Genomic DNA, 19,653 nt, shown 5'->3' on the forward strand with positions numbered 1-19,653 from the left:
TGCTGCTGAGAAAATTTTTCTTCTGAGTTTATGTATATACACAGACAGGAGAGACAAAAAAGAGAGAGCCAGAATCTTTGCTAGGTACCTAAGCACTGTTTTTAGCACTTTCATGTTAATTAACTCCTTTAATCCCCAATCCAGTAGAGTGGACATTATAATTGTGAGAGAAAGCATCAGTGGCTTCTTCCCATTTTACAATGGGAAGTAGTAGGTAGGTAGTAGGTACATTGTCAGGGAGTAAATAGTTTGGATTGAAACCAAGCTATCTGATTTTGACTACGTGGATTTGACTCTAGTACAGACCCTTCTGGTGTCCCAAACCTTTTGGCAACCGGGCAGGGGTCTTGGGATTACTTTTCCCATCATTCTGAATTTTCCATGATTGAGTTTTTTACCCTCCCTGGGAGTGGCTGAACTTTGTGAAAAACAAATCTAGTCACATGAATTCCCTAGTTAGAATATTTCAATTCTTTTAGCATAACATTCGATTAAGCTCTTTCAATAATCCACATTATTTTCGAAGGCTGCATAATTGGTATTTCTTTCCGTATTCGTACCACGATTTACTTAGGCAGGACTGAGTCTTTAATTTCATGATTCTAGGCCCCCAGCCAGCAGTTTATCTAGCACTGAAGACTCACTCAATAAACGCTTGCTTGCTCAAGGTATGAATGAACTAAGAACCGCGGAACAGAAACTCAGAAAGGGGTCTGTCTGGGAGTTCTAAAGTTCGGGAGGGGACATGGGGGGCGGGCAGTGGCTGTCACATGACGAGGCGGGGCAAATCCCATGTGCTCCGCGGCGCCGGGCGCGACTCCGCCCTTTGCGCCGGTCACGTGGGGGCGCCGGCTGCGCCTGCGGAGAAGCGGTGGCCGCCGAGCGGGATCTGTGCGGGGAGCCGGAAATGGTTGTGGACTACGTCTGTGCGGCTGCGTGGGGCTCGGCCGCGCGGACTGAAGGAGACTGAAGGTAAAGCCGCCATGTCCGGGCCCGACCCGGCCCCCCCACCCCCTCCCCCCGCATCCGCCGCCATCCGGGCCGGGACCGGCCACTCTGTGCCGCCGCCCCAGCGCCCAGGCTCCGCGGCTCAAGTCCGGGCCCCGGCCCGCCAGGGCCCGATCTCCGGCCCACGTGTGCTCGGCCTGGCCCGGCCTGGCCGCTGGGTGGGGGTGGGGGAGCGCAGGGCCGGAATATGCGGTCCCAGTGGCCTGGGAGGGCGCCGGGTTCGCCGGCCGCGAAGTGCCACTGCGGCCCAACCCGAGGAGGCCCGGCGGACGCAGGCACCCCGGCTCCGGGCCCGCCGCCCCCTCCCCCCTTTGCGGCCCGGCCGCCGGGAAGTGACACGTTGTTCTTTGGCACTGGCCGGCTCTGCGCAGGGAGGGCGCAGGAGAGGGAGGCGGCGGCGGCGGGCAGGGAGGAGCCCCCGGCCCCGCCCGCCCTCCAGGCCGACCCTCACTTGCTTGAAACCGGCTCTTCTTCGGCCGCCGCCCGCCTGGCCTTTTACGGCCCTACTCCCGCCCTTCCTGGCCTCCGCTTCTGGGCGGCGGCAGGCTTTGCCTTTGGTCCCGCGCGGGTGCCCCCGCGGCCACCCGCGGCAGGCGTGCCTTGTGTGCCCCTGGGCCAGACCCCGAACCCGGTGTCCCCAGGTGGGGGGTGGGGACACCACGGCCGAAGCTGCTAGCTCCGTTTGTGATCCGGGAGCCTGGTGCCAGCGAGACCTGGAATTTCCGGTCTGGTTGGTCTTGGGCCCCGCGGAGCCAGGTTGATACCCCTCACCTCCCAACCCCAGGCCCTCGGATGCCCAGAACCTGTAGGCCGCACCGTGGACTTTTTCTTAACCGAGGGGGTGAGTGAGGGGGTTGTTTCAGCAGGTGACGGGGGTGGTAGGAGGTGATGCGGGTTTGACAACGTGTTGGTGGGGACATAAGCTGTATATTTTCTGCTCCTTTACCCCCTTGGCACCTCCGGGGCTCGGTGTGGGACCTAGCCTTTGCTTCACCCCCTCCCCCACTCCATTTGCCTTAAGCTTGGGTCCCTTCCCCTTTCCGAGCTCCACTCTTTCCTAACAGGTGCTGGGGGGACCCTGATGTGGCACCAAATGAAATGAACAAAGCTCCACAGCCCACAGGCCCCCCACCTGCCCCATCCCCTGGACTCCCACAGGTAATTAGGGAGGAATTAGCAGACACTGGGGTGGGGGTGGGGGAGACCAAGCAGCTGGTCAGAAACAGGTTCCAACCCTCTGGATTTTCCCACCCCCATCTGTGTCAGGGCAAAGTGCAGCTTCCTGCTGCCAAATTGAGACAGGGCCCCTAGTTGTTCCCAGGGGCTGGCTGTCATGGGGAGGGGGTGTGTGGACTGTTGAGGCTCTTGCCACAGATCTGCTCCCCTTTACCAGCTTGGGTTTCTGCCCCACCCGGGTTTCCCCTCTTGCTGAACTCTGGTCTCCCCCCTTCAGCCAGCGTTTCCCCCGGGGCAGACAGCACCGGTGGTGTTCAGTACGCCACAAGCGACACAAATGAACACGCCTTCTCAGCCCCGTCAGGTGAGGGGCTGTGGGGAGGGGAGTAGGGGATCTGGGTGGGAGCCATGGAAAGCTTAGACCAGCTTGGGCCTAGGATGGAAACTCTGGAGGCCCTGTACCTGCCCCAATTTCCTGACAGTTGCTCTGTTCTTTCATGCGGCTCTGCACTTTGCACTGTTGATTACTTATGGCCCCTTGGGGAGTGTGTATTCGGTGGGGGTGGCACTCCTAGGGGTCCTGGTGCCATGAGAATTGGGGGCAGTGCTTTGGGTTCTGCTGCCAGCTCCTGTTTTCCTATTTCCTCCTTTTACGGGGAGGCTGCCATTGCTCCATTCCCCTTCCCTTCTTTCTCTTTGGACTGTGGTAAGATAAACATTCTAGTTGGTTCTTGCCTTTGTTTCCTAAATTCTTCCTCACTAAATGGGAGGATTCCTGTCTTACTTCCCCCTTATCACCTTGGGGATAATTCTCTTCTTTCCTGTCCCCGTGTGCTCTCAGGGAGGATTCAGGTCTCTGCAGGTAATACCCTTTTGCTAATCCTGGACCCTCTCCTGGTCTCACGCTTACCCTCCACCCTAGTCAGGGGCTAGACGTAGGGACTGGGAGGCTTTAGAGTGGGGACTTGTTTGCTGTCCATACCCTCAGTCTGAGGCCGACCGGTGCATGTTAGGGACTAAATCTTGCAGAGTGCATACCTGGGAACCGGGCATCTTGCATGTTAGCTGTTAGCTCCTCAGTGACTTCGGGTGGAGCAGTGCATGCTGGGGAGTAGGTTGCCCTAAAGGGCTTTACTGAGGCATGATGCACCTAGGTGTTAGGAAGCCACTGTGGAGGGGTAGCCTGGTGGGGGTGATATGAGTGTGCATGGCAGTGAGGGAGTAAAAACAGAGAGTGCAAAGTGTATACCTGAGTGTGGAGGGCACGTGTGAGTACAAGAGGCCACCTAACCATCATTTGGTCAAGTGGGACTTGGAAGGACTGGTCCCCATGCTCCGAAGCCCTCAGTACTTCTCTCCAGACTAGAGACATTACGGAGTGGCCATTTTGCTGTCCACTTCCTCCCCTTCCCAATATCAACTATCTTCCTCCCTCCTGACAGCACTTCTACCCTAGCCGGGCCCAGCCCCCGAGCAGTGCAGCCTCCCGAGTGCAGAGTGCAGCCCCCGCCCGCCCTGGCCCAGCTGCCCATGTCTACCCTGCTGGATCCCAAGTAATGATGATCCCTTCCCAGATCTCCTACCCAGCCTCCCAGGGGGCCTACTACATCCCTGGACAGGTGAGGCTGGAGGTTTAGGCACCGGAAGTCAGAGGACCTTGTACCCCAACCCTTACCTCCCCTATCCTGACCCTCTGGTCCCATCTCTTCTCCAGAGGTGGGACTTCCTTCTGGTCACTGCCCAGAATTGGCTTGTCCCATCTTGCCCTACATTCTCTTTGTAGTCTGATAAGGTGCTCAGCTCCCTCAACTCTTTCTCTCCCCTCCTCCTCTCCCTTCCCCCTCCATCAGGGGCGTTCCACATATGTTGTCCCAACACAGCAGTATCCTGTGCAGCCCGGAGCCCCAAGCTTCTATCCGGGTGCAAGCCCTACAGAATTTGGGACCTACGGTAAGCAGGGGAGGGAGTGGTGTGAGTCCCAGGGAGCGTCTAAATCCACCAGTTCCTCAGATCCTTTCCAGGCTGGTCTCTGGGTCTGAAAATGATAGCGTTGATAGGCAGTAGGGATTGGTGCTTCATATGGGGGTGGGGGGTGGAGCTTTTATCCTATTGCTGAGAGTTGGAGTCCTCCCCACCTCAAGAAATACTGGATCAGGCACCAGTTTGAGGACCTGTCAGTAAACATTCCCTCTGACACTCATTCCATGGTTGGGGGGAGTCCTTGTAACATGGATTTGGGAGGTTTTTGTAGCTGTTTTTCATTTACATTCTAGGAAAGGATTAGTCTGTTCTTTATGGCAGTGGTTTCCAAAATTTTTTGATCATCAGGAAAGATTTTGAGTATGTATCTCTAATACGTGTATGTTTTTGTTTGTTTATACGTATGCATAATTTAAACAACACTTAGTGTTGCTTGTGAAAAACAAACAAGTGGAGATTATGGATGAGATTAAAGAGTGCATCCCATTTTGGAGACCATTGCTTTAAGGAATTCGTTTTACCTCATCCTGGGCCTGGTTCATAATGTTACTTTTTTGTTTCCTTGCCCCTGAGTAAAGGGCTGGAGACAGGAACTGGACTCAGGTTGAGTGGCTCAGGGTTGGCAAATCTGTTTTTCACATTCTCAGCCAGAGACGTGATTCTGTTTCAGGTTAAATAGTTGCTGCTCCCTCAGAGTATATGTGTATGTGGTGCCCAGTAGTGGGGTACATACACAGCACCTTATAGGGTAGAAGAAGAAGAGCCAGAGTCTTGGTGGCTGGTGTGTGGTGGGAAAGGAGCGCCTGCCTACGAGGGGTGTGTGTCAGTGTCAGGAATTCTTGTAAACGCAGTTCAGACTGGTTCCCCAGCTTTGATAGACACCTAGTTCCCTTGGGGAGGTGGGTGGGGCAGGGCAAGGGGCCGGCTGTGGGTGATGAGAGGTTCTGGGGTTGGGAGGTGGCTCAAGGAGGCATTTGTATATATGGTTGGGCCCTGACGCTGCCACCATTCTTCCTTTCCGTGTATGTCTCCCCTCCATCCAAGCTGGCGCCTACTACCCAGCCCAGGGTGTGCAGCAGTATACCCCTGGTGTGGCCCCCGCCCCAGTTTTGATGAACCAGCCACCCCAGATTGCTCCCAAGAGGGAGCGGAAAACGGTGAGTAGCAACAAGGGGCCCTAGGACATCAGGGAAAGGGAGAATCAAGGTCGGGCGTGTTGTGGGTCAGGGAGCAGGAAGTTGAAGGAGCTCATCAGCTGAAGTGGGCAGAGAATGGGGATCTGTGAAATGCTCAGGTTCTCTGTAAGGCACGGAGGTTACAGTGTAGGAGAAGCTCACGGGAAGCCTGAAGTGGCTAGTGGAGAAATTCCTGAGAGACCTGGGTTCTGGGGTCCATACGATCTGTGTTTGGTTTGGGGTTTCTGGTGGCTTGCTTTAGAAATGGTTTGTTTTCTGTGGCCCCACCTCCCCCACTCCCCAGTCCTGGAAGCTCTTGAGGCCTACGCCTCTGCTCAATCCTCAAGCCCTGGGCGTGGTGCCCAGAATAGGGTGCCAGGGCTGGGGAAGCCGCTGAGTCACCCTGGCTCCACCCACTGGATCTGGGCCCTGCCCCCAGAGATCAGGCCGACTAGCCACAAGTGAGCTGGATGGGTGCTAGACAGGGGTCCTGGGCCCCAGGGTGTGCGGCCACTGCCTGGGGGACTGCTGGTAGGGCAGGGATGAGGGTGGGAGGGGCATTATGATGTACGGGTGGCTCTGTGAGGTCAAGGGCCTCTGAGGGGTGGGAGCCAGGGCAGGGATGACAAGAGCAGCCAGATGGGTTGACAGTAGAACTCATGGGGTTTCTGGCCCCCACCCACCTGCTTCCCAGTAGGGGGTGGAGGGTTGGTCTAGAGTCTTAGGAGTGGGGCAGGGCAGAGACGTGGGCTCCTCCTGCTTCCCACTTACCCCATAGCTTTCTTTCCCCAGATCCGAATTCGAGATCCAAACCAAGGAGGGAAGGATATCACGGAGGAAATTATGTCTGGGGCGCGAACCGCCTCCACACCCACCCCTCCCCAGGTACTGTCTGCTCTCTGAGTAATGCCCTGGCTGGGATGGCAATTCTGCCCTGGATCCCAGGTCCCTTGGTCTTTTCCTTCACTGAGGGATTTATTTCCCTGCTTTCCTGGATTTCTAGGCAGAGCTAAAGTAGAAATGGCCCTAGTAAAGAAGGGTTGTGGGACTCTGCAGGGCAAACTTGGTAACCCTTTGTGTCCTGCAGACGGGAGGCAGTCTGGAGCCTCAAGCTAATGGGGAGACACCCCAGGTTGCTGTCGTTGTCCGGCCAGGTACGTGGGCACGTGGGGCAGAACTTTTATGGGGGAGGAATGTAACAATGTAAAATGCCAGGGAGGTGGGGGTGACTTGAACCGGGTGCCAGAAAAGAATGATGTAGGTTTCAGGTAGTGGAATTTTGAGGGTAGATTGGTTTTTGGCTGAAAAGGGAAAAGGTGGGAGAAGATTGTGGCATGGTGGTGGTGGCGGGGGGGTAGTGGTGGATGGATAGGTTAGGAATGTCTTGGCAGGGAGGAAGAGAAACCACAGCAGTGAAGGACTTGCCTTTAATTACTCATTCTTCTCTCCTGTGGTGCAGATGACCGGTCACAGGGAGCAATCATTGGGGGCCGGTCGGGGCTGCCTGGCACAGAGCACAGCCCTTCAGAATCCCAGCCTTCATCACCTTCTCCGACCCCGTCACCACCCCCAATCTTGGAACCAGGGTCTGAGCCTAATCTCGCAGTCCTTTCTATTCCTGGGGACACTCTGACAACGGGGATGATACAGATGTCTGTAGAAGAATCAACTTCTGTGCCCCGTGAGACTGGGGAGCCGTATTGCCTCTCTCCAGAGCCCACTCCCCTCGCTGAACCCATACTGGAAGTAGAAGTGACACTTAGCAAACCAATTCCAGAGTCTGAGTTCTCTTCCAGTCCTCTCCAGGTTGCCATCCCCCTGGCATCTCCCAAGGCGGAAGTGCTTCTTGAGCCTAACGGCACGATTCCATCCGAGGATCTGGAACCAGAGCTGGAGTCGAACCCAGAGCTTGCCCCTCTTCCTCTCCTGGCTTGTCCCTCTGAGTCCCCCACGCCCATTGCTCCAACTGCCCAACCTGAGGAACTGCTCAACGGAGCCCCCTCGCCACCAGCTGAGGACTTAAGCCCCGTCAGTGAGCCACAGGAGCCGGCCAAGGAAGTGGCAGCACCAGTGGCTTCCCCCGCCGTCCTCTCTGCCACTCCAGCTATGGCTCCTCCAGCTACTTCCCCTGCTCCAGAGGAGGAAATGGAAGAAGAGGAGGAAGAGGAAGAAGAAGGAGAAGCTGAGAGTGAGAAGGGAGGAGAGGAACTGCTCCCCCCAGAGAGCACCCCTGTTCTAGCCCACCTGTCCCAGAGTTTGGAGGCAGCAGCAGCCACCCCAGGTGAGGTGTGGCTGGATGGTAGAGGTGGGGCAGGCGGAGGGTGTGGTTCTTTCTGTTCATTGGTAATCTTTCATTTGTGCCATTGTGACTGGGTAAGAAGCCCTGTGATGGAAACTAAACTAGATTAAGGAATTTTAACTCTAGAGAGGGTGTAATGGAAAGGGGAAATTTTACACAGTGGCTGCTTTTTCTTCTTCCCAAGAGTTAGGGGTACTCCTTAAGTTATTCCCACTCCTTTGTCCTTTTCCCCCCCTAAATAGTGGCAGTATCTGTGCCAAAGAGGAGACGGAAAATTAAGGAGCTCAATAAGAAGGAAGCTGTAGGAGACCTTCTAGATGCCTTCAAGGAGGTAAGGGAGCGGTGGGAGGGGAGAGGGCAGAGTTTGGGTGTGGAACTGGTCGTACTACAACCGACAGAATGTTCCTGTGGTTGCAGGTGAACCCGGGAGTACCAGAGGTGGAAAATCAGCCTCCCGTAGGCAATAATCCCGGCCCAGAGCCTGAGGGCAGCAGTGAGCCCCCACGGCCCGAAGACTCAGAGGAGACCTGGGACTCAAAGGAGGACAAAATTCACAACGCTGAGAACATCCAGCCTGCGGAGCAGAAGTACGAGTACAAGTCAGGTATGCTGAAGGGGGGTTAGGATGCGGGCTGCTCTTGTTAGGGCCCCGGGAGACAATAATAGTTCATCCCGTCCTTCTTGCAGATCAGTGGAAACCTCTAAACCTTGAGGAAAAAAAGCGTTATGACCGTGAGTTCCTGCTTGGCTTTCAGTTCATCTTTGCCAGTCTGCAGAAGCCAGAGGGGCTGCCCCATATCAGCGACGTGGTGTTGGAGAAGGTGGGTGGGCTTGAGGGGGAGGCTAACTCGGTGCTGACTGGTGGGCTTGGGAGGAGCCTGAGGTCCTGAAAGAACAGTCAGTAGCCCTGGCCTGTTTCTGATACCTTCTCCGTCCTCTTCACAGGCCAATAAAACACCACTGCGGCCACTGGATCCCACTAGACTTCAAGGCATAAACTGTGGGCCAGACTTCACTCCATCCTTTGCCAACCTTGGCCGACCAGCCCTCAGCAACCGTGGGCCCCCAAGGGGTGGGCCAGGTGGGGAGCTGCCCCGAGGGCCGGTGAGTGGGACTGACTAGAGGGGCAGATGGGCAAGGGGAGTGGGGGTGTGGCCCTCTGGTTAGGGGGTGGGAAGAAGTCAGCCTTGGAGATGTGTGGTGGTGGTGTCTCGAGTGTGCTGACTACTTCTGTACCTTCCCTTATTTAGCAGGCTGGTCTGGGACCCCGGCGCTCTCAGCAGGGCCCCCGAAAGGAGCCACGCAAGATTATTGCCACAGTGTTAATGACTGAAGATATAAAACTGAACAAAGCAGAAAAGGCCTGGAAACCTAGCAGCAAGCGGACGGCCGCTGATAAGGACCGAGGGGAAGAGGATGCTGATGGCAGCAAAACCCAGGTACCAACTTTTGGCCAACTTGGCTTTTTTGCTTCTGTTTCATCCTCATCTGCATTAAGTCCCCACCACCCTTTCTAATCCCTCCCAGTGGCCTCTGTTCTGAGGCTCACTGGATCCTGTGTCTGCTCTGTGCCTTCTCCCCACCAGGACCTGTTCCGCAGGGTGCGCTCCATTCTGAATAAGCTGACACCCCAGATGTTTCAGCAGCTGATGAAGCAGGTGACGCAGCTGGCTATCGACACGGAGGAACGCCTCAAAGGGGTCATTGACCTCATCTTCGAGAAGGCCATTTCAGAACCCAACTTCTCTGTGGCCTATGCCAACATGTGCCGCTGCCTCATGGCGGTTAGTTTCCACTGTTTTCTAAACCTTGTGGTCTGGCTTCCGCTTCTGTTCCCAAGACTCCTTGAGTCCAGTTCTTGCTTCTCCTCCAGCCTGTGCTGTTGATGGCAGCCAGGAGGAGGCAGGGCTGGGGCTAGAGGTATTCCTGGGTTAGGTAGTTAAAGATTCTGGGAGGGCCTTCCTGTCCTGGACTAGTCTGAATGTGACATCCTCTTCAACATACAGCTCAAAGTGCCCACTACAGAAAAGCCAACAGTGACTGTGAACTTTCGAAAACTGTTGTTGAATCGATGTCAGAAGGAGTTTGAAAAAGACAAAGATGATGATGAAGTTTTTGAGAAGAAGCAGAAAGAGATGGACGAAGCTGCTACAGTAAGAGAAAACCCAACTCCACTGCCCAGCCAGATGCCCCTCAGCTGTAGAGTTGGGGGTGGGGAGAGTAGTTTGGGGGTGTCTCTGCCTTAGGATATGAGTGGTTGTTGCTGAGTTTAGATATTCGATATGTAGGAGAGGGTTTTAGCTGTGTGGCTGGGTATCTTTTGATGTGATCCCTGTCCCATGACTGGTAGGCAGAGGAACGGGGACGCCTGAAGGAAGAGCTGGAAGAGGCTCGCGACATAGCCCGACGGCGCTCTTTAGGGAATATCAAGTTCATCGGGGAGTTGTTCAAGCTGAAGATGCTGACAGAGGCCATAATGCACGACTGCGTGGTTAAACTACTTAAGAACCATGACGAAGAGTCCCTCGAATGCCTTTGCCGTCTGCTCACCACCATCGGCAAAGACCTGGACTTTGAAAAAGCCAAGGTAGGAGTCCTTGGAGGTGGAGGGGGACAGGCTGAAGCGCGCGGGGCCTGCTGTGCGCTGACACACTCCCTGTTGTGTCGGGGCCACTGAGCCACAGTGATGGAGCTGAGGGCCTGCAGCTGGAGGTAAGGGATTAGAAGTTCCTGGCCTGATCCCTTTGCTTCTCCCTAGCCCCGAATGGATCAATATTTCAACCAGATGGAAAAAATCATTAAGGAGAAGAAGACTTCATCCCGAATCCGCTTTATGCTGCAGGATGTGCTGGATCTGCGACGGGTGTGTGTCCCCTCCTTGCCGTCGCTCGCTAGTCCTCTGCCTCTGCCCTCACAGCCCCCATTTGCCGACACTGCTTTGGCCCTCTGGTGTCTTAAATGCCTCTGTCCCCACAGAGCAACTGGGTGCCACGCCGGGGGGACCAGGGTCCCAAGACCATTGACCAGATCCACAAGGAGGCGGAGCTGGAGGAGCACCGGGAGCACATCAAAGTACAGCAGCTGATGGCCAAGGGCGGCGACAAGCGGCGGGGCGGCCCCCCAGGCCCACCGCTCAGTGAGTTGGGGGCCAGGCTTGGGGGCGGGCAGTGTGAGGGCCTGTGCTTCCCCTGATGACTTCTTCTTAGTGCCACGTGTCTGGGCCACTGAACCCCATGATGGAGCTGAGGATCTGAGGAAGCGAGGCTGGGGCTGGGGCTGGGGCGGCCCGAGGGCCAGGGCTGCCGGCCTCACTCACAGCTCCCATGTGCTCTCCTTCCGTCCCAGCCCGCGGCCTTCCCCTTGTGGATGATGGCGGCTGGAACACGGTCCCCATCAGTAAGGGCAGCCGCCCTATCGACACCTCACGACTCACCAAGATCACGAAGGTAGGACTGTGTGTCGGAAGGGGTGATGTGGATGGAGGGTGAAGACACAACTGGGTCTTAGTCCCCTGACTCCCTGAGGTGGGGAAGGTTACAGCTGCATTTTCCCTCTTGGACTAACTGGTTAGATTACTAGAGGGGTGTATTCACATTGCTTCTGGCCCCTCAGTGGTCAGCAAACTGATGCGCACACCAGATTCAGCCCATTCCCTGCTTCTGTACTTCCCACAGGCTGAGAATGGTTTTTACATTTTTAACGGTTGGGAAAAGTAAATACTGTTATGTGAAAGTATGTGAAATTTAAATTTCAATGTCCGTAGTTTTATTGGAACACAGCCACACTCATTCCCTTCAAGTATCGTCTGTGATTGCTGTCACGTGACAGTGGCAGTGTTGAGGAGTTGGAATAGAAACTGTGTGGCTGCAAAGCCTAAAATATTTACTGCCTAGCCCTTTACGGGAAAAGTTTTCTTGGCCCCTGGTCTAGGCCTTTCGTGGCTGTGTGTGGCTGAGGCCAGTTAGCCAGTTAGACCCATGACTTTCCACTTCCTTTCCTTCCTCAGCCTGGCTCCATTGATTCTAACAACCAGCTCTTCGCACCTGGAGGGCGATTGAGCTGGGGCAAGGGCAGCAGTGGAGGCTCAGGAGCCAAGCCCTCCGACGCAGGTATGGGAGGTCACTGTAAAGAGCTGTGTGCTTATTTATTAGCTCCTGAGGGTAGAGCTTTGTCTCTGGGAGGCTTTCGGTACAGAGTGGTTGGGTAATCCAGGGGCTGTCTACTTGGTAAGCTTTAGTGTTGGGATTAGTTCCAAGTGTCCTAAACTGGCAAGTAGGTGATAGGATGTAAGAAAATGGAGGTTTTAATCTTGCTTTTCTGCCTCCTCAGCATCAGAAGCTGCTCGTCCAGCTACTAGTACCTTGAATCGCTTCTCAGCCCTTCAACAAGCAGCGCCTACAGAAAGCACAGAAAACAGGCGTGTGTCCCAGAGGTGAGGTTTTCTAGGTGTCTTTGTTCTTCACACGGAGAGGACCATGATTGGGTTTGGGTTGTTGCCATAGGAATCCTTAACACCTCCAACGTTCAGGGGCCCTTGCTTGAGATTGGGGCAGTTTTCCTGGTGCCAAGAACAAGGCCCAACCATTGCTCAGCAGGTTGGGTAGTTAAAGGAAAGAGCGCCTGGGTAGTACAGGTGAGAGACCATGTGCTTGTCTTTCTTCCAGGAGTAGCTTGAGTCGGGAACGCGGTGAGAAAGCTGGGGACAGGGGAGACCGCCTAGAACGGAGTGAACGGGGAGGTGACCGTGGGGACCGCCTTGATCGCTCTCGGACACCTGCCACCAAGCGGAGTTTCAGCAAGGAGGTGGAGGAGCGGAGTAGAGAGCGGCCCTCCCAGCCTGAGGGGCTGCGCAAGGCATCCAGCCTCTCAGAGGATCGGGACCGTGGGCGGGATGCCGGTAAGCAGCTAGGAGAGGACACGAGGGGAGTGGTGTGCGCTGTTTTGGGATTTGCCAGTCCCCACACCGTCTTCAGAGCTCATACCCCGTTTGCTGGGAGGACGGGAACTGAAGAGTCTCTGATCTGTTTTGTATCCCCTCAGTGAAGCGAGAAGCCACCCTCCCCCCGGTAAGCCCCCCAAAGGCTGTGCTGTCTGAGGAGGAGATGGAGAAGAAATCCAAGGCCATCATTGAGGAATACCTCCACCTCAATGACATGAAGGTTGGCAGTGGGAGGGAGCTGAGTGGTGGCAGAGGGGTGGGGGGTGGGTCACACGCCAACTGTTCTCCCTCCTCCACCCTGTGCCCCCGCAGGAGGCAGTGCAGTGTGTGCAGGAGTTGGCCTCACCCTCCCTGCTCTTTATCTTTGTCCGGCATGGCATCGAGTCCACACTGGAGCGCAGCACCATTGCTCGTGAACATATGGGGCGGCTGCTGCACCAGCTGCTCAGTGCCGGGCACCTCTCCACTGCTCAGTACTACCAAGGGTAAGACTGACTTCTGTGGGCCTCCACTTTTACATACCCACAGATTTCCCTCCTTTGTAAGGCCTGTGGATCCTTGGGTAAGAGTGTAGGCTCCTCAACCATCCTGGTCAACATTACTTTTGGCAGGGATGGGTGTGAGCCATCTAAGGACGACAAGAAGGAGATAATTGCCCCATGTTGATTGAGGAAATGTTCTTGAGGGGCTCCACAGTTGATCCTTTAGCCATGCCTTGTTGACCCAGAAGAAGGGTCAGGGCCTGGCTCCTCTTTTCTAGAATGTCCTGATTTGAATTCCCTTTGTAGGCTGTATGAAGTCCTAGAATTGGCTGAAGACATGGAAATCGACATCCCCCATGTGTGGCTCTACCTAGCAGAACTGGTGACGCCGATTCTGCAGGATGGTGGCGTGTCCATGGGGGAGCTGTTCAGGTGAGCTCCGTTTGGTGGAATTGAGGGAGGATAAAGACAGAAAGAAAGGGGAGAGGGAAGGGAGGAGTGGAAGGTTCCACACCTGGTTTAGGGAAAGATGAGGTAGTGTGTTGAGAGCTTTTTGTAGAGGCTATGAACACTGAGTTTTCTTACAGGGAGATTACGAAGCCTCTGAGGCCCCTGGGCAAAGCTGCCTCCCTGTTGCTGGAGATCCTGGGGCTCCTGTGCAAAAGCGTGGTGAGTGAGAGCCTTTCGGGGGTGATGCGTTCAGGACTTCTCTTGGCACCGTGCGGTTTGGGCTACTTGTGGTGACCCTGACGCCTCATGGTCCTTTGGTAGAATGGGGTTAATGGAGATGGTACTGTTGTGTTGGTACCTTAGAGGCTGGCACACTCCCTCCGACCAGTCCTCTTGTGATTTCTGGACGAGGCAGGAGAATGGGAATCTAAGACCCTAGGCTCTTGATTGGTTGATTGATTGATTCATTCATTCATTCAACTAGTGTTTTGTTTTTGTTTTTCTAAAACATTTACCACATACTGGGCCCTGGGAATACAACAGTGAATAAAACACAGGAAACAAGTTGGAAGAGAAAAAAGTAAGAAATGACAGCTTCATAAAAACAACAGTGTGTAATAAAGCGTGAAATAAAGTACTTGAAATGGAATGTTTTAAAGTACTGTGAGGTTGCAGAGGAGTGTGTTTGGTAATGTTCACGACAGTAAGCTTTCCTGGAAGGGCACTGAAGCTGCCTTGTGAAAGTTAATTGGTGACTAGCATGTGGAAAGATGGGAAAGGCAAGCTGGGTGTGGTACCTTCCAGCTTCTCAGTGAGATGTTGGTAGTGAGAACTTGGAAAGTGCAGTTTCAAAAGAGTTCAGCTATCTGGAACCCGGAAGAGTGAGACTTTGAATTGAAAGGAATTGTTCCTTCGGTAGCATATTAATCGTTTTAGGTAGAAATATGTACCAGGATGATTTGTGGTTTTTTTTTGTTTTGTTTTTAAAAAAAAAAAAAAAAAGCATATTGAACTACTTAGGTGTTTTTATTGAACGTATGGTGCCATAGATTATAGGATGTGTTTATGCTCTGCTAAGAAAAGACTTATGGTCATATTTTTTAAATGTAACATATCAGCAGTGAGACAGCTCCATTTTAGTGGTGTTAAAATGGGCATCTTTAAAGTCCACGAGCTACTATCTTATTAACAACGTTGCGTATGGCGGGGTTTAAATCCCTCGTGAAGATTCTCGTGATCCGTACGCAACGTGTTAAGGGTTGATGTCGTCATTTTGAATATCTGTTATAAAAGAATAATGCCTTCAGAATCTCTTGCCTTGTACAGAAAATGGGCTGACTGCTGTTTGTGTGAAGATTTCTCGTTTGCATTGGGGGTGGGGGGTATATCTGCTTCTAAAATGTTCTGGACTTGGGAAACAAACATACTTGTTAGTCTTCCTCTCCCATAAGCATTGTTACTTGGAATAATGAAAAACTAAACTATTTTAGAAAAAGGCAGATGAGTGTGGAAAGCTGGAATAAGATATTTGGATTTAGTTGTATATCTTTTGTGGTCCAATAATTCTTTGAGAATCTTGTGGAAGCTAATGAACATTTTTCCTGGAGACTCTTAGGTCATCCCCCACCAGCCTCATAGCACTGCGGTGGGTGAGTTCTCGTGTCTAGGACTGAAGTCTGTGTCCAGTGCTAGACTAGTTGTGGAGGGACTGTGCCTATTTGGTACCTCGGTAGCATCCTGAGATCCTAGCCCCTAGTAGGCACCTAGTGAACTTGGAGTAAGTATCTGATGGAGACCATTTGTGGGGCTGTTAGATTATTGAAGAGAGAGAGTTGCTGAGTTGGTCTTGTTTTTCAGGGTCCCAAAAAGGTGGGGGCATTGTGGCGAGAGGCTGGACTCAGCTGGAAAGAATTTCTACCTGAAGGCCAGGACATTGGTGCCTTCGTCACTGAACAGGTTTGTGGCTGCCGTTAGGTTAACTCCATGTGGGGCTGGCCGGTCTTCTCCCTCTTTCCTCATCTCACTCACTTGGTACACTTCCCTCCTGACTATGGGCCGTTTGACTTGCAGAAAGTGGACTATACCCTGGGAGAGGAGTCAGAAGTCCCTGGCCAGAGGTTGCTCTCCTCCGAGGAGCTGAGCAGGCAACTGGAGAAGCTGCTCAAGGAGAGCAGCAGTAACCAGCGCGTGTTTGACTGGATAGAAGTATGTTTCTCCTGGGTATTGGGAGAGAGGGATAAAGGAGAGGTGGTTCTTGGTGTGGTGATGGAGATACAGTGAGAACTTGTGGACCATGTATTTTTCTTTCTCCTGCACAGGCCAACCTGAGTGAGCAGCAGGTAGCATCCAACACGTTTGTTCGAGCCCTCATGACAACTGTCTGCTATTCCGCAATTATCTGTAAGAGGAGCCAGGGAGATGGCGGGGCAAGGGTGGGCCCAACAGACAAATGAAGGGAGGGAGTTTTTGGTCTGTGCCTCCTGGTTGTGAACCAGGCTGAGGGTGTGTTACTCCACTTATCCGTGTCTTCCTTCCTGTAGTTGAAACTCCGCTCCGAGTGAATGTTGAGGTGCTGAAAGCACGAGCGAAATTGCTACAGAAATACCTATGTGATGAGCAGAAGGAGCTGCAGGCACTCTACGCCCTTCAGGCCCTTGTAGTGACCTTAGAGCAGCCCGCCAGTAAGAGCCAGGCTGGAGGGATGGGACGGGACGGGGCGGGGGAAGGGGGGTCAGTCATGGAAAGCGCCTCAACCCCGGAAAGGTTGGGTGGTCATTGGACAGCAAAATGCTCTGATGGTTGGTTCTTGACCTCTGTGATGTTTGTTTCCTTGCCTACCAATGGAAGGAGTTAGACTCAGCCTTGAAGGCTGGCTACCTGTTTTGTGCTTAGCCAGCTAGCTGTTAGGTGTCAGGAGTGCAGAGATGATAAATGGTAACGTTTTCCTCTGCCTGGCACAGGGCTGAGGTGCTTTTCTTCCCTTATTTAATCCTCACAAGTATTGTTTTAGGGTAGATGGTGTTACCCTCTTTTTCATATTTGAAAGACCGAGGCTTAGGTTAACATGCCTGAGGTTGTGTGCTTTCAGCAAATGGGTACGTGCCAAAGCCCTGGATATTACAGTGAGTAAGTCACGCACAGTTTCTGTGCTGGCCTGGAGTCTATAACAGTGATAAGTATTGGAAGATGGGTCTGGAGGGTACACCTAGTCTGAGGGAGAATGAGTGGGAATTGACAAATGGGATGGGGAGAGACTTAGAACAAAGGAACTGTATGTAAAGGAAGGCCCTGAAGTAAAAAGAACTGGACACAAGGTAAAAGAACTTTTGAAGGAAGGCCATTGGGGGAGAGCAAGTAACCAGTCATATATGAGGCAAGATGGACATGGGCCAGGTCACACAGGGCTGTGTAAGCCATGGGACGAATTTTGGGTTTTAGCCTCAGGACAGGAAGAGGCCTTTGGGATTTTTAAGCAAGGAATAAAAAAATTCTATGTTAGTTTTTAGATCATCCTGGCCAATAGTGGGAAGAGTGGTTTGGAATGGGGGTGACTGAATGTGGCAGGATCAGCAGATCAGGAGTGTTGTTGGTAGTGGCTCAGCCTTGCCTGTGACAGTGGAGATGGGAGAGGAGTGGGCAGTTTTAAGACGCACTGGCCTGGGAGAGGGTGATGAGAGATCAGAAGTCATATGACTCCCAGTATGGTTTTAGCAGGTGAGGTGATAGTGTGGCACCATCCACTGGGTGGTAGGAAGCACTGGACTGAGTTGTTTGGTCATCATGAATTTGTGGTCTGGGGGTAGCGGTGATCAGGGATGCTGGCAGACAGCTGGCTGTGTGGATTCATTTGGAGACGAAGAGGTCAGGGGTGGAGGTTCATCAATGAGTTGCTGGCACATGCAAGTCACAAGAAGACACAGGATTGCCCGAGGGAGAGTGTTGAGAGCCTAAGATGGCACCTTGAAGTGCAGGACCCACAGCTAGGGAATCATCGAACAGGGTCCTATGAACAAAGGACAGTAATTTTAGGAGAGTGAAGTGGTCAGTAATGCAAGACGCTACTTGAGAGTCCCATGGGCGGAGACCTGAAAGTTAAGGGCTACTGGAATATAAAAACATGGAGGCCACCCTGGCAGAAATATTTGGTGGAGCAAGGGACAGAATGTGGATTGGAAAGAACTGAGTAAAATTCGACTGAGACAGGAAAAAGGAAACAACAAATATAGACAAAATCTGAATTCAATCTGTTGTCAAAAGACAAAAATCTTTTGTTTGGTTGTAGGAGATAGTGGTTGTAAAGGAGGCCTTTTATGTTGAGATTGGAGAAACTTGGGCTTAAAAATACAGGGCAGAGTGGATAATCGATCATATAGGGTCCCTAGGATGGGTATGCATGAGACTTAGAGCACACGTTTGGGATAAGTGACCGGCTGCTGTTGCAGTGGTACAGGAGTTGGGGGGTTGTCCACAGGTGGCGGCTGTACATAGATTTGAGGGTGTCCTGGCTTACATAAATGGCTCAGTATTTCACAAATGGACTCTAGATCTTACGCTGTGTTCATTTCTTTATTCAGAAGAAATGTATTCACTACTCAGCCTCTTGCTTTTAGAAGCATTAAGTTTGCTTTGGAAATACTGGCAGTGCAGTGTGGGGAAGGGAATCAGTTGTGGTCAGGGTTATAGGACAAATGCTTGGAAAGGGTAGTAGCCAGTGGGTGAGGGAGAAAGAGGGTCAGAGCAAGAGATGCTTGAATTGATCCTAAAGGAGTTCACCAGGAAGGTGACAAGAGAAAGGATGTTCTTGCCAAAAAATGTAGCACATGTAAAAGTGTCAGAGAGGGTGTGTATGTTCAGATGTGTGGAAAGTTAAAAGGAAATTGGGATTGAGAGTTTGTCAGAATCTAATGGGGGCCAGTGGATGTTCTAGGTTATACCCTAGACTTGTCAGTGATAACAGCTGGGACTTTTGTAATTTCCCTAATTCAGGAGTACCAATTCTGCATGTAGTTTTTTCCATTAAACATATCGTGAATGGAGAAATTTGAAGCTGCTGAGGTGAGGCTGGGCAGATTTGTAAGGTTTGGCCAAGTGACTGATTCCTGTCTCTTAGATCAAGAGATTATTAGCTTCCTATTAGAGACCTAGTCACTTTGAAATGGTCAGACACAGTTGTCAGGATGGTGGGTCAAGAGTTTTGTTTTAACATTGGAGCTTGGGGAGGGATCCTTTGCAGATGGGATGGGGTCGCTGTGGGCAGTACGCCCCTTAACTCTGTCCTGCCTGCTTGCAGACCTGCTTCGGACGTTCTTTGATAAGCTGTACGATGAGGACGTGGTGAAGGAGGACGCCTTCTACAGCTGGGAGAGTAGCAAGGACCCTGCTGAGCAGCAGGGCAAGGGCGTGGCCCTTAAATCTGTCACAGCCTTCTTCAAGTGGCTTCGTGAGGCAGAGGACGAGTCTGACCACAACTGAGGGCGGGGTGGGGCCGGGGACTTGGAGCCCCATGGACACTCGGATGGCCCAGCCAGCCGCCTGGACTGCAGGGGAGTCAGCAGCAGTGGCGGCGGCAGTGGGTGCCTGTAGTGCGGTGGTGTCTAAGCTAATAAAATGGCTGAAGACGCAGGATGGCTTGGGGCTGCCTGGGGCCCCCTCCAGGATGCTGCCAAGTGTCCCTCTCCTCCCCTTGGGGCACAGAGATATATATAAAGTCTTGAAATTTGGTGTGTCTTGGGGGGGGGCACCACTGCCTGCCCCTGAGGTCCTTTTTTTATTTTCTGAAAATCACTCTTGGGACTGCCGTCCTCGCTGCTGGGGGCATATGCCCCAGCCCCTGCACCACCCCTGCTGCTGCCTGGGCAGGGGGAAGGGGGGCACGGTGCCTGTAATTATTAAACATGAATTCAATTAAGCTCACTGCCTGTACTTTGTGGCCTACTCCCTCTGGAGAAGGTATGGATCAATGGGCAGCCTCCTTTCAAGAGCTGGCACTCACCTATAGCACTGTTCCTGTAACCTGGCACCCCTCTTTCCTTTTCCCCTGTCCATAATTGTGTAGGGTGGGGACGTCACTTTCCTGGAGGGTGGGGCCCTCAAAATGGATGTGGTGGGGTGCCCTGATTAGGACAGGAAGAGACAGTAGCTGTG

General features: G+C 53.0%; 1 protein-coding gene and 2 non-coding genes across 10 annotated transcripts; all 3 read left to right on the plus strand.

Annotated features, from left to right (window-relative positions):
* Window positions 1-820: 820 nt before the first annotated feature.
* On the plus strand, window positions 821-19,417 carry EIF4G1 (eukaryotic translation initiation factor 4 gamma 1). Of its 8 annotated transcripts, none has more exons than XM_074328849.1 (34): window positions 821-972; window positions 1,793-1,849; window positions 2,073-2,166; window positions 2,462-2,548; window positions 3,026-3,046; window positions 3,627-3,803; window positions 4,035-4,134; window positions 5,209-5,321; window positions 6,132-6,224; window positions 6,427-6,493; window positions 6,799-7,620; window positions 7,881-7,969; window positions 8,056-8,242; window positions 8,326-8,459; window positions 8,584-8,742; window positions 8,889-9,077; window positions 9,225-9,422; window positions 9,645-9,791; window positions 9,989-10,225; window positions 10,397-10,501; window positions 10,615-10,774; window positions 10,984-11,084; window positions 11,645-11,747; window positions 11,968-12,070; window positions 12,303-12,535; window positions 12,679-12,797; window positions 12,890-13,062; window positions 13,366-13,491; window positions 13,647-13,728; window positions 15,367-15,465; window positions 15,580-15,714; window positions 15,828-15,909; window positions 16,050-16,190; window positions 18,800-19,417. In XM_074328849.1, exons 3-34 carry the CDS (start codon window positions 2,107-2,109, stop codon window positions 18,979-18,981), a joined length of 4,824 nt encoding a protein of 1,607 aa, XP_074184950.1. In that variant the 5' UTR covers window positions 821-972; window positions 1,793-1,849; window positions 2,073-2,106; the 3' UTR covers window positions 18,982-19,417. The 8 variants fall into 8 exon arrangements, with proteins under 8 accessions (XP_074184950.1, XP_074184957.1, XP_074184962.1 ...); XM_074328856.1 differs by having other exon boundaries at window positions 8,892-9,077; XM_074328861.1 differs by lacking the exon at window positions 3,026-3,046.
* Window positions 10,275-10,345, plus strand: LOC141568103 (small nucleolar RNA SNORD66). Its single transcript, XR_012491117.1, has one exon. It is a non-coding gene; the product is annotated as a small nucleolar RNA SNORD66 (small nucleolar RNA).
* Window positions 10,822-10,896, plus strand: LOC141568102 (small nucleolar RNA SNORD66). Its single transcript, XR_012491115.1, has one exon. It is a non-coding gene; the product is annotated as a small nucleolar RNA SNORD66 (small nucleolar RNA).
* Window positions 19,418-19,653: the final 236 nt, after the last annotated feature.

The sequence above is a fragment of the Rhinolophus sinicus genome, linkage group LG01 (genome assembly GCF_036562045.2).
Source record: "Rhinolophus sinicus isolate RSC01 linkage group LG01, ASM3656204v1, whole genome shotgun sequence".
Lineage (NCBI taxonomy): Eukaryota > Metazoa > Chordata > Mammalia > Chiroptera > Rhinolophidae > Rhinolophus > Rhinolophus sinicus.

Excerpts from the sequence above, each read along its gene's own strand:
- EIF4G1 (XM_074328849.1), top strand. The coding sequence starts at position 2,107 with ATGAACAAAGCTCCACAGCCCACAGGCCCCCCACCTGCCCCATCCCCT. Across the intron at positions 3,047-3,626 it reads GAGGATTCAGGTCTCTGCAG|CACTTCTACCCTAGCCGGGC; the intron begins GTAATACCCTTT and ends CCCTCCTGACAG. Across the intron at positions 7,621-7,880 it reads GGCAGCAGCAGCCACCCCAG|TGGCAGTATCTGTGCCAAAG; the intron begins GTGAGGTGTGGC and ends CCCCCTAAATAG.